This window comes from Calidris pugnax, unplaced genomic scaffold, assembly GCF_001431845.1.
Source record: "Calidris pugnax isolate Ruff unplaced genomic scaffold, ASM143184v1 scaffold95, whole genome shotgun sequence".
Taxonomy (NCBI): Eukaryota; Metazoa; Chordata; class Aves; order Charadriiformes; family Scolopacidae; genus Calidris; species Calidris pugnax.
The window spans coordinates 15,270,118-15,281,510 of NW_015090885.1; the positions used below are offsets into that span (position 1 = coordinate 15,270,118).

The following is an 11,393-nucleotide window of genomic DNA, read 5'->3' on the forward strand; positions in this document are numbered from 1 at the left end:
ACCCAAGACACTTGCCAGGAGTTCTGCAAACCTCCACGAAACAGTCAACTAAATAATCTTTAAGACTTGGTTCTTTTTGCATGGTTTGTCCTATATTTCGCCCCCTCCCCCAGCCTTTGTAACAAAGATGCTCAGAACAACCTGCCTCAGTCGCCTGCAGCAGTGCTGTGGATTAGCAAGGTATCAAAATGCAAAACAAACGCTGGCCACACGGGATCTCTCAGAGTATTTTTATTTAATAAAAAATAGCTATTCAATTAGAAACCACCACCGTCAACACGTTTACAGAATTTCATAGGCATCAGTAACTCTGTGTACAGCTCCAGGCAGGCTCTATAGTCAGTCACCTCATCACCACAGCAACAGCACAGTGTAGAAACCTGAACAACATCCAGGTATGGCTTCCATACATTAATAGGCCTGAGGACGCACACAGTGTGGCATCCTCTCTATTGCAGTTGCCACAGTTTCATTACTTTGGTAGAAAACATTGTTATTGCTGTAATTCTTTAGTTAATTTTTGACTTGCTTTTAAATGACCGGGTTGTTCCCCATCAAGGATTTGGTGGGTTTTTTTTTGAAAAAAATGTGATTAAAATTGAGCTGCTTTTGGTCACTTGACAAGAAGTGCCGTATGCCCATTCCTCATGCCTTGCTGCAACTGCCATCAGACCAAGGAACCCAAAGGACAGGATATGCAGGATGTGCAGTTACTATCCCTTTCCCCAGACAGCTTATCAGGTAGCATTTCATGGCTTCAGATTTGATTTTTTTTAAAAAAAACCAACACAAAACCAAACAAAAAACCCCCCAAAACAGTGACGAAAGGAATATATACATGGGTGGTTTCAAGTCTCCATTTCAGGATAAGGCAGTTAAGTGTACACGTGCAAGTGCCCATACAGCTGAGCCCCTACGTTTAGGGGGATGCCCTAGGAGGCACACTGCAAGCACAGAGAAGCTTTGGGGCGTGGGCTCCCCTGAGCAACCAGCCTCAAAGGGCTCCCCAGACAGCACATCCCAAACACATTAGTCATTCACCTTGTGTGGTAAAGGCTAAAGGTCACAAAAGTGATGAGAAAGGCCATACCTGTCCCAGCCAGGGGAGAGGAGCCTTCCTACACCCCGATGCTGTGAAGTCTCCATGGCACTAAAAGCAATCAGTGAACCAAAGCTGCTTCTTCAGGCTCCGACTGGAAGAAGCTCTAACCAGTACAGACAGAAGACATGGAGGGAAGCATGCTGCATTGCATCTTCTCCCTTACCAGTTCTCCTGTACATTTAAACTCATCACAACCTGCACAGCAACAGGGACAGTCCATAGGCCATTTTCACAGTATACCATGGACAGCTTGTTGCTGTCATGGTGCCCGAGTGCCCAAGCCCAGGACAACTCTGTGCAACTCTTTCCCACTACTGAAGCAATTTGGAAAAAAATAAATTATTTTTAAAAAACAGGTAGGAGGCAAATCCCAAATTGCTCAGGCTGAGCAAAATAAAATAAGAGAACTACCTATTTCAAACATTCATTGTCCTGCTTCGGTGGAGAGCAGAGGTAGGAATAGTGGACAGAGACTCACCAGAAGCGTGAAGGCATTTTAAAATAAGAGGAAAAACTGACAGAGCAGAAATCAGCAGGAGAGGAGAGCCACGCTGCAGAGTGCAGGCCTAAGGCCACCTCCTGTCCCAGGCCTGGAGCTCTCCAGATAGAGGTCTGTTAGAGTGCCCTTACTTCTGCCCTGCAGCAGCACTTCAGTGACAGAGAGCAGCAGTTGACTAGACAGTCACAAAGCTGCAATGGCAGCCTCCAGATGCATAGACTTAGACTAAAACCTCCCAAGGCTTTCATTCTTTGAGAAAGCTTACTGTTCTCTGCTGTACATCCCATATATGCAACAGAAGAACAAAAGGCATTTTAGAAAGAAGGTATTTGTTCTTACTTATGTAAGAGCTAATACATTTACCTTCTAAAATGTGCTACTAATATAGTATAAATATGGATCAAGTACCGTTAAGGTGACTGCCTTGGGAAGAAAAGGCAGAGATTAAAAAAACAAACTGAAACCAGACCTATATCTTCATATGTAGCCACCAAGAGTCTTCACTTGGTACACTATTGGCTTTCAGTAGATCTGCTTTCCATCCGCTTTTGTCTTCTTCTGTAAGCTTTCATAACACTGAATATGCCACTGCCCAAGAACACCAGTGAGATGGCCGCAAAGTAAGAGGCATAAATCATGAACTGCAGAGAAGGGGAAAAAAAAAAAGTGGTTAAACCAAGCAGTTACCAAATTTGTAACAAGGTTAATAGACAAACTCCCTCTTGTCTGAATCAGGAATCAGTGATTTCTCTGTCAGCAAGCCTTTGACTCAGAAGCAGGTAGCTGAGAAGCTTTACAGCCTGGTTTACCTTCTTCCCTCCCATCAGTAAAGCTAAGAGAGCCTGTCATACCTGGGTGAAGATGTCCAACCCAAGCCCGCTGGCATCCACAACAATCAAAGTGAGTAGAGTCTGAAGTGCTAAGGCAATGAAAGTATTGACCCCAAACACCAGGGCGTACCGCTCCACACTGAGATTTGTAGCAATCTGGAACCTGGAAAGAAAGGGATGTCCAGAAATATAAAGACAGGAAAAAAAAAAAGCACGGAAATGCAAGAATAGAAGGAACATCTCTGGACAAGAAGCCTATGCAACCTGAAGAATTCCATAGACTGGTCCAGTACTTTCCACAGCTAAATTACCTCACGCTGACAATGTAATTCTCCAAACAGGATCATGACAAAACTAGCATAGGGACTAGAAGATATCCACGTGGCTAAAAAAAAGCCTTTGGGAGCTCTGTGGGTTTCAGTCTTACTGAAGCAGCGCTCCTGCCCAATGCAGCTAAAGGGTCCTGTCACACAAAGAAGATACAGCACTCCCTAATCCCAGAGAGATTGGCAGTCTCAACGCATCAGCCTACTGAAGTGTGGTCCATAACCTCCTGCATCCTTCTGACCAGAACTCCCTTTGCAGTTACTGTTTCAACATCTCTCCTCATGTTGTGCTTGAGCTGTATTATAGCTGTTATGTATGTGTGGCTCAACAACAGCTATGTTTTCCTCCCCACAGTGACAAATAACATCAAAAAAATTCTTGTACAGTTTAAGGAAAGTTGACACTTCAACACAGGAAAGGTATTGACCTTCCCTCATACATTAACACATCACTCCAGCCATGTTTATGAAAAACATTCCCCTAGCGAGCAGCACTATCTAGTATTTAGAAATAGTCACTTCAGTGTCACAACACTTTTAAGCCTGGGCAGACTGCCAGCCAAATATATCTCTGTGCCTCAGTTTCTACACAACCCCTTGCAACAGATTTCCAAATTCCTCATAGGCGAGACCGTGGTTACACGGAAAATATGCCAGCTTTCACACCAGCTGTAACCTTGAGAGCAATTTACATTGAAGAGATACTCACGTTGCTATTGTGATTAGCAGCATGTAGATGATTCTGAAGACAACATATGACGCATAGCACGCCCAGATGTTACGAACAGTGTCCATGATATATACAGCAGCAGCAATAAGAAAGGAGAAAAGGGAAAGTGCCACCTCACCCCACATTGCCCAGGATGTTTTTATGTGACCCACAACAAACACTGCAACAGCTCCTGTGAGGGGAAAGAAAGCATAACTGTTAGTTATCAGAACTGGAGCAATTTGGAGACTGCATTAGAATATGTACAGCCCCTAACAGCCAAATATGACTGAAGTAGGGAACACTAATGTGCATACCTTAGCAGCTCTTCTTCCTGACCTCTCCCTCACCTGGAAGCCTGCTGTAAATCTCACTTTTACAGAAACAGGGAAAAAAAATAGCCCCAAACCCCTAAACAAGTCAATGCTGACTGCCTCTGAAGTCTGCTCCCCGGCTTCAGAAGCACAACAGCCCCAGGAGTCAGACCACTGCCACTCAGTCCTCTGCACCTGACCCTAGCAGTGTTGTCAACTGGGCTACAGAGAAATGCAAACCTGGGTTCTCAAAAGCACTCAGCTGATTATTTAGTGGTGCTTTAGGAGGTTAGGATGGAGGTAGACTTTACCCACTGTGATAAATAGCTGGTAGAGCTGTCTCCCAGGAGGCAGAAGAACCTACAGCCCAGCGCAAAGATGACAGCAACTGTCAGATTAAGAGCAGGGGTCCAAATCCACATCTCCCAGTATGCAACCTAATCACAAGCTACAATCATGTGCTGTTGGTTGTGCAAGAACAATCCTTTAGAGCCAGAACAGGTTTGTAACTCCTACTGGATTTTACAAAGCAGGGATAGGGAAAGAAGACAGATCACAAGATGTAACGCGTGTGGTATTATTTCATGGAAGTGAAGAAGCAGACAATATATTTCATGCACCATCACAGCTATAATTAGTGAGAAGCCCAAATACACATTACATTACAAGAAAATCCTTATTTGAATTAGGCCTTGCTTTGCAAACAAGTCAGATGGCAACCAACAGCATAACAACGCTGCTGTACACAGCAAACTGGACAAACAGCATACTGACAAAGGGAGGCTTACTGGAGATGTCTGAAAACCAGGATTGTATTCAGCATTTGACCACTGTACAGAAGTGCTACAGTGCAGCATCTAAGCTCTTTGTACTCCTCAGCTGGCCTGCTATCTTGGAAGAACTTCAAGCACACGAAGACTCCTTAGGTACCATCAGTGCGTACAAGCCTGCAACCCTGTCAGACCTCACATCAATCTTGCAGACTAGTAAAGAAGCTTGCTATGTCAAGGGAAAGGAATTTATTCCCCCTCACTAAACTCTTCTTTCCAGTGCCTGCTGTGACACTACCTGACTGATATTTTGCTCTTTGGAAGTCTGGCTTTCCCAGTAGCAAAACCCTGAGATGCAAATAGAAGTTAAGTTCCAGAGCCTTCTTCCTACTTACTCAGCAATTCTGAAATTTGGGTTCAGACACTACTCTCTGGGAATCTCATTCCCCCTGTGTGTCAAGGCTGCAGCAGCCTGACACCTAGTTATGACAAGATATACAATCTATGTCGTGCAATCAGGTACCGACAGCTGATTCAGTGGTTTCACACCCTAACCTGATAAAGGATTGCCACATTCCCAAGAAGGTGCAGGGATGCTGCTTAACAGTTGACCTCACTAGAAGGAATACTATTTATCTTGTCTGGGACAGGAAGCTGACAGCCACGTGAGTCACCACATGCTACTCAAACCCTTCTGTGGGGCAGCGCAGGTACAGGCAGTGATGGCAACAGCATCTTACCTGAAGGCTGCCAAACATTGCTCATAATTGAGCACAGAATGTCTAAGAGCCATGAAAATGGCAAATCAGATCCAGGATGCACAAGGAAAGGCATTTTTAGTAAAGGGGAAAAGACCGTTAATGTTCTTCTACAAGTCTGAGGCCTCACTGGATAAAGCTGAGTGCAGCTCTGGTTACCCATCTTCAAAAAGAATGCAGCTCAAGCCAGTTTTGGTACAAAGAGGGGCTAGGAAGATGACAAAGTGAACAAAGAGCTTCAGTTTACCCAAGAACAACTAGAAAAGCTTGGCTACTTTGGCCTAGAGCAAAGAACACATGTCTATAGATAGGCCTGAATGAGACAGTTTTGTGCTAAAATGCATCCTTGGCATGAAGTCAGAGATAAAAGAACTGTTCATTAATAAATTCAAACTGGAAATCAGAAGTTAGAGCATTTGCACTAGTGCCTAGGAGATTAGTCACTGGATGCTTATCCTTAACAGGTCCCTTCCAGCCTTGTTGTAATCTCAACTGAAAGCTTGGAGTGCATTACTTCACTAAACTTCACTTATTCCAAGCAACAAATCAGTGTCAAACAGAAGGGGGGGTTATTCAGGGAGAGAGGCTAATTTCCTTTCAGAAAACATCACTTTAAATCATTCAACCATTTAGAGGAAAAAAATCAAAATGGGAAACTAAAAGCTCCAGTTTTGCATGAATTCAGTGCCAACCACCTCTTCTGCCAATAGGTCCATTGTTGACAGAACTTTTAAAAGAAAAGGACCTTGATATCAAATATGATCATAATAAGGTTTGAAGAACACTTTTTTTATTTTTAAAAATCTGCCCACATTTGACCATGCTATAGGTCCTCTTTCCCTTGATACCAATTCTTCTCCTTCCCAGGACCAAGGCAGGATGGTAGAGGAAACCAAACCAAACAAGAAATAAGAGCCACAGCATCGTGCTAGAGCAGAGGAACAGTGTATGACTGCATGCTATTAAAGTGCAGGTTTAGCACACCAAAGACAATTAATAGCCAAAGCCTTCAGAATCAAGTTGCCAACAGTTTCAAACCCAACTAACAATGGGTGGTAGACCAGCTTTTAGAACTATAAAAGAGCTGTGGCTTCCCACTGAACTCCAAGAAGGGGCTGAACATGCCCAAGAAAGCACTAGCCTTCTTTGTGTACCTTGATTTCTTTTGCCCTCAAATAGGTGATGTCCATAGCAGAGAGTATAACAATGACTCCATCAAAGAAAAGGAATGTACTACAGCAACACCTAGAGAGTGTATGTTAGCTATATTAAGAAGGTATTGTCCTAGTTCTGGTAATGGAACAGTATTAAACAACTTAATACAAATAAAATGTTTATGTTGACTGACCTACCTGGCCCTTTCAAGTCAAGCAACTTCTTTCATCTTAATAGCTCTTCTGCCTAACAGTGCTGAAATGACTAAACGTGGCTCACGGCATGCTGCGTGTACAGGAAACCTTCACATGTTCCCTATGCTGCCAGAGAAAAAGAGCAGTAAACCCATAGGGCACTTAGTTTGACTTGGAGTGGTTAAAACAAGCATAATCCCACTGCCATAGGGGCAGTCAAGATTACAGAGTCAGCCATATGCCCGGAGCCTTCTGCCAAATATTTCAGAACAGAATGAAGATTGACTTGGGAGGTTCCTTTAAGCACCCACACACTGGATTACAAGAACGAGGGCTGTGTGCAGCAGCAAACTCAACACTGACTACCTCACCCATGCATGTCAGGGAACACTCACCCCAAATGCTGGGGTTGCCCCTTCTGCATGCTTGAGGGAATGCAAGACACTCGGTAACCATGCTCTGGTGACCTCTGAGGGACACAAGGCATTTCTCACGGCAGAGTTGGAGCAATGCCAGCAGCTTACCTAGCAGCGTTGAGACCGCCTCTACAGCACCATTGTAGATCTCCGTGTTGTGAGAAGGCAGCACCATCTCCCACAGGCCCTGAGCGTAGTTGATGACCTGGAAGTAGCCACAGGTGGACAGTGCCCACCACACAGACCAGCAGAGCATTGTGCGGGAGGAGTAGCACTGCAGGAAGTCTTTCCAGAGATCTTTGAGAACCTTCACAATGTCTACTTTCTGCACCTGCATAGATTGGAGAAGGAAGGGGAGACAGATGTTAGTCTTTGTTTATAAATATTTCACACTGCTCTGCAGTGACATCACTCTTTCAAGTGGTCTGATCACGAGTGAGTGACAGTACCACTCTTGGACACAAACCTCCACAGAATAATGAATAAAAAGCTTCCCCATCCCACGTTCCCAGCAGTTGGTCTCATCTCTAACCAGGGTTGTCCCCATACATGCAGAGAAAGTGGCCAGCCCCAAGCACCTCTCAATCTCCGTCTCTCTCAAGCAGAGAGCAGTAACTGCTAGGTGTTAGAAGTACTACATGAGCTAGGGTACCAGAGAGAAGAGACACAGAACAGGACACGACATCCACTTAAACAGGACAGGACCAGAGCCAGTCATTCAAATCATATGAGGCAAAAAGCACTACTAACGCTTTTAAGTGCTGATCCAAATTCAACCAAATTTGGCAACACAGTGAACATGGAAGCTGCCTGATGAGTATACTTCCCCCCAAGCAAGTCACTTTGCTGCTTTGATTATTTATAATCCCTGAATGCTAGGACTAAAGAAATCTCACTACACCCGACTCTACCTCTGTTAGTGTTCACCAAGGCTCTGAGAAGGTGAGAGACGTTGCCTGTGGATCTGAAGAGAAACAGAAGCTACTTCTACCAGACACTGCTATCGCAAATGGCAGCTCCTGTACATACAAGTGCTCTGAAAAATGGCATGAGATAAAAATGAAGCTTTCCCCTCCAAATCTTTCTAGAAAGAGCACAGAAGGGGGCACGCCCACAAATTGGTTTGAAAAAAAATAATTATATTAGATGCATGCACATATACGCACAGCCTTTCTAGACAGGCAAGACTGTTCTTGTGTAGCTCAGAGCGACAGTTATTTCATGTGAGACTGGGCAGAGCCCCCAAGGCCCACCAAGCACCTCTAGCACCTATGAACTTGGATTCCCTGCAGGCAAACACACAGCACCGAGCTGTTACATACTGTGCTGTTCCATACCAGTTCCAGAGCAGCTTCCAAACAGCTGCATTAACTCTGGGCTCTTGGCGGTGCACCCTTTCCCTGGGGAAATTGTGCAGTGTGTGTCTGGGAAAGGCTATTCTCCGTGAACAAGAAAAGTAATTTTGGGGGGGTTTCTACTAAAACCTCCAAAGACCATCACCTAACTCTGTCTCAAACACCCTTTTCTCCACCCCTTGAAGCGTCACTGATTTCTGAGCATCTTTATTAAACACTACACAGTCTTGGTGGTGCTTTGCCAATGGAAAAGCATTTGCTCTGTGTGGGGGTGCTGCTCCTCCAGAGCCCAACAGAACAACTCAGGAAGAGGTCAGCTTGCAGCAAGGCAAGTCTAACAACGCAACTCCCACACCAAAGGTTTCACACGAAGCTCAAGATGAGGCGCTGGAAGACCAGGGGAAGGAACTGCCACATACACTGCAAAAACTGATCTCCCCCATTCAAGCCAAGCATGTGCCAGAGAAACCCATCAACCCTCCCACCACCTGACAGTGCTTTTTCAGTACAATTATTCATACAGCTGTTCGTTTATGCTTGTGAAACACAGCTGCTGTTACATTAGTAAGGACTATCATCACACACCAGTGCTTCTCAGCTTTTAGCACCTGGTATAACTGAACTCCTCACAGATATGCAAGTGTACTCACTCCTTTTTTAAAGTTTTCACCATTAGTGTGGCACCACCTTTGTTCTCCCAGGATAGGAGTAAGATAAACAAAAGGGACAGATAAAGTGCTATTAATACCCTACTCGTTACTGGTACAGAATTTGTCTTAACAAATACCCTTCAGTATGCAAGTATAACTTGGTTAAGAATACTTCTGCTCACACAAGACTGGGCTGGATGGGGCAGGATTAGGTCCCTGGAATGTTAATACCTTTAATTCCCAGCTGTAGCCAAAGGAAGCCAAAAGCAGCCCCGTATGCTGCCTCCTCCGCCTGAGCTAACCAGGGCTTACTTGCTAAAGTGAAATACCCGTTACCTGACTAACCCAACAGCCACACTTACCTTCTGGCTCGCTCTCAGGACGAGCACAACCTCCTTTTGACCAAGGAGCAAAGCTGACCTCTCCCCAGGGCCCTGAATCCCCCTGCTGCAACAGGCTCTCCATACACCTGCAGTACCCAGAGCAGTGTGGCAGAGCTCTGCCCAGCTCACAGTTACACACCTCCACCGGGCCTCAAAACCAGAGGCTGCCCCCTCAGCCTTCTCGTGGGACCCAACACATCCCACTGCTGAACGAGTGACTTTTTCACAGGTTACATGGCCAACAAAAGCTACAGGTCAAGGCACTGCCTTGGTGCTCTTATGGGCTACATTAAGCTGTTATTACGCAAAGGTGTTTCCTGCGATTTATCCGCATTCTGCCCACCTATAACTAATCAATATCAGCCTTTAAGTGCTCTTGAGGACTACTGTAGTTTCCTTTCTAGACCAGTTTCCTTCCAGCATCATAAGGTAAAACCCAATTACTGCACAGCTTATTACTGCACAACTTGCACAACAGTTGAAGTAACAAGTTTTCTCAAAACACGAGTGCAGGAAGAATTGCCTCTTATGCAAGTCACAGAGTGTATCCAGAAACACACACACAGAATTTGGATGCATAAACAATTTTTAGTGCCCCAGAAATGTCCCTTCCTTCATACCGTTGAATGGCAATTTGATGCCCAGAGAACTTTAATCACAGCCCTGTGAGATATGCAAAATGACCTCATAAATCTGAGGAGCAGCCTGTCACGCTTAATCAGCAAAGGGAAGCCAGGAATAAGTTTTCCCGCACTATAAATAAGGAAGTGGGATAAGCAAAACAATACTTTTCACTATTGGATATTACATCTTTACTGCTGTGCACTTACACACACGTATGTACACATACATAGACACACATATACAGGCATGACAGCCATATCAGTATTGCATCTCCTACTTGTGCAAGCCCAGGGCACAACTCACCCGTTTCTCTGCTGAATGACCCTCCCCGTTTAGGGGAGCTTTTGTCTCATCCTCCCAGCCAGGTGCACTCTGAACATTGGGACGATCCTGGACAGCAGATCCATTTTTACAGTCCATGACCTTCATTTCCCAACTGAGCTGCTGACTGGAGACGTGGTGAAAGAAAAGGCTTTTTTGTGGCATCGGCAGGAACCACGCTGTACCGAAGGCAATGGATATGCTGGTTAAGGAGATAACGTTCAAGCTGAAGAGGGACCACCCTGCCACCGACACAAGGACCTGCCCAGACACCGAGCCCACTGTGTAGCCCACGAGGGTGGCGCTCCTGCAGTAGCTGGTGACCTTCTGGTACAGGTTGATGTCGACGATGCTGTAGATGTAGGAGTAATAAGCAATGTCAGTGGCGGTCCCCATCCCGTAGAAGAACTCCAGGAGCTGGACGGCCCGCAGCCCCTGGACGTACAGCAGCATGAACCAGGTGATGATGAGGCTCAGGCCTTGCAGCAGGACCACAGGCTTGTACCGCAGGTAGTCCGTGGCCAGGAACACGGGGAAGAGCAGCGCCAGGTAGGAGTAAGTCCACACCGGGTAAATCTCGTTGAACACCTGAGGGGCGAGAGAAGAGCCAGCGGTAACCCACGCACCGGGAAAGCGCAGACACTGGGGCCGAGGGGGCGAGCCGCCCCGGGCTGCGGTACCTGGGTCTCGGAGAGGTTTTTGTGCGGCTCCAGCAGGTACCGCGTGAGGAAGGGCTCCGAGGGCCGCACGTTGCAGAAGAAGCCATAGGCGCACAGCAGCCCCGTCGGCAGAGCCCAGCAGCACCCGTCGCCGCCAGCCCGGGAGGAGCGGCGAGCCAGCCGGCCCCCCCACGGCCCCGCCATGCTGTGCGGGGGCCGGGCCGGGCCGGAGGCGCTCCGGGGCGCAGGCCAGCGGGGGGACTGCGGCCTGTCCCCGCTCACCTCCAGCCGCCTCCCGAAAGGCACCTCCAGCCGCGGCCCGCGGCGC

At 46.5% G+C, this 11,393-nt stretch overlaps 1 protein-coding gene across 2 annotated transcripts; it reads right to left on the minus strand.

Annotated features, from left to right (window-relative positions):
- Nucleotides 1–216: 216 nt before the first annotated feature.
- SLC19A2 (solute carrier family 19 (thiamine transporter), member 2) lies at nt 217–11,363 on the minus strand. Of its 2 annotated transcripts, none has more exons than XM_014947426.1 (6): nt 11,087–11,363; nt 10,389–10,994; nt 7,182–7,398; nt 3,467–3,659; nt 2,453–2,594; nt 217–2,242 (listed from the first exon to the last, which is right to left on the minus strand). In XM_014947426.1, exons 1-6 carry the CDS (start codon nt 11,267–11,269, stop codon nt 2,114–2,116), a joined length of 1,470 nt encoding a protein of 489 aa, XP_014802912.1. In that variant the 5' UTR covers nt 11,270–11,363; the 3' UTR covers nt 217–2,113. The 2 variants fall into 2 exon arrangements, with proteins under 2 accessions (XP_014802912.1, XP_014802911.1); XM_014947425.1 differs by having other exon boundaries at nt 7,182–7,404.
- Nucleotides 11,364–11,393: the final 30 nt, after the last annotated feature.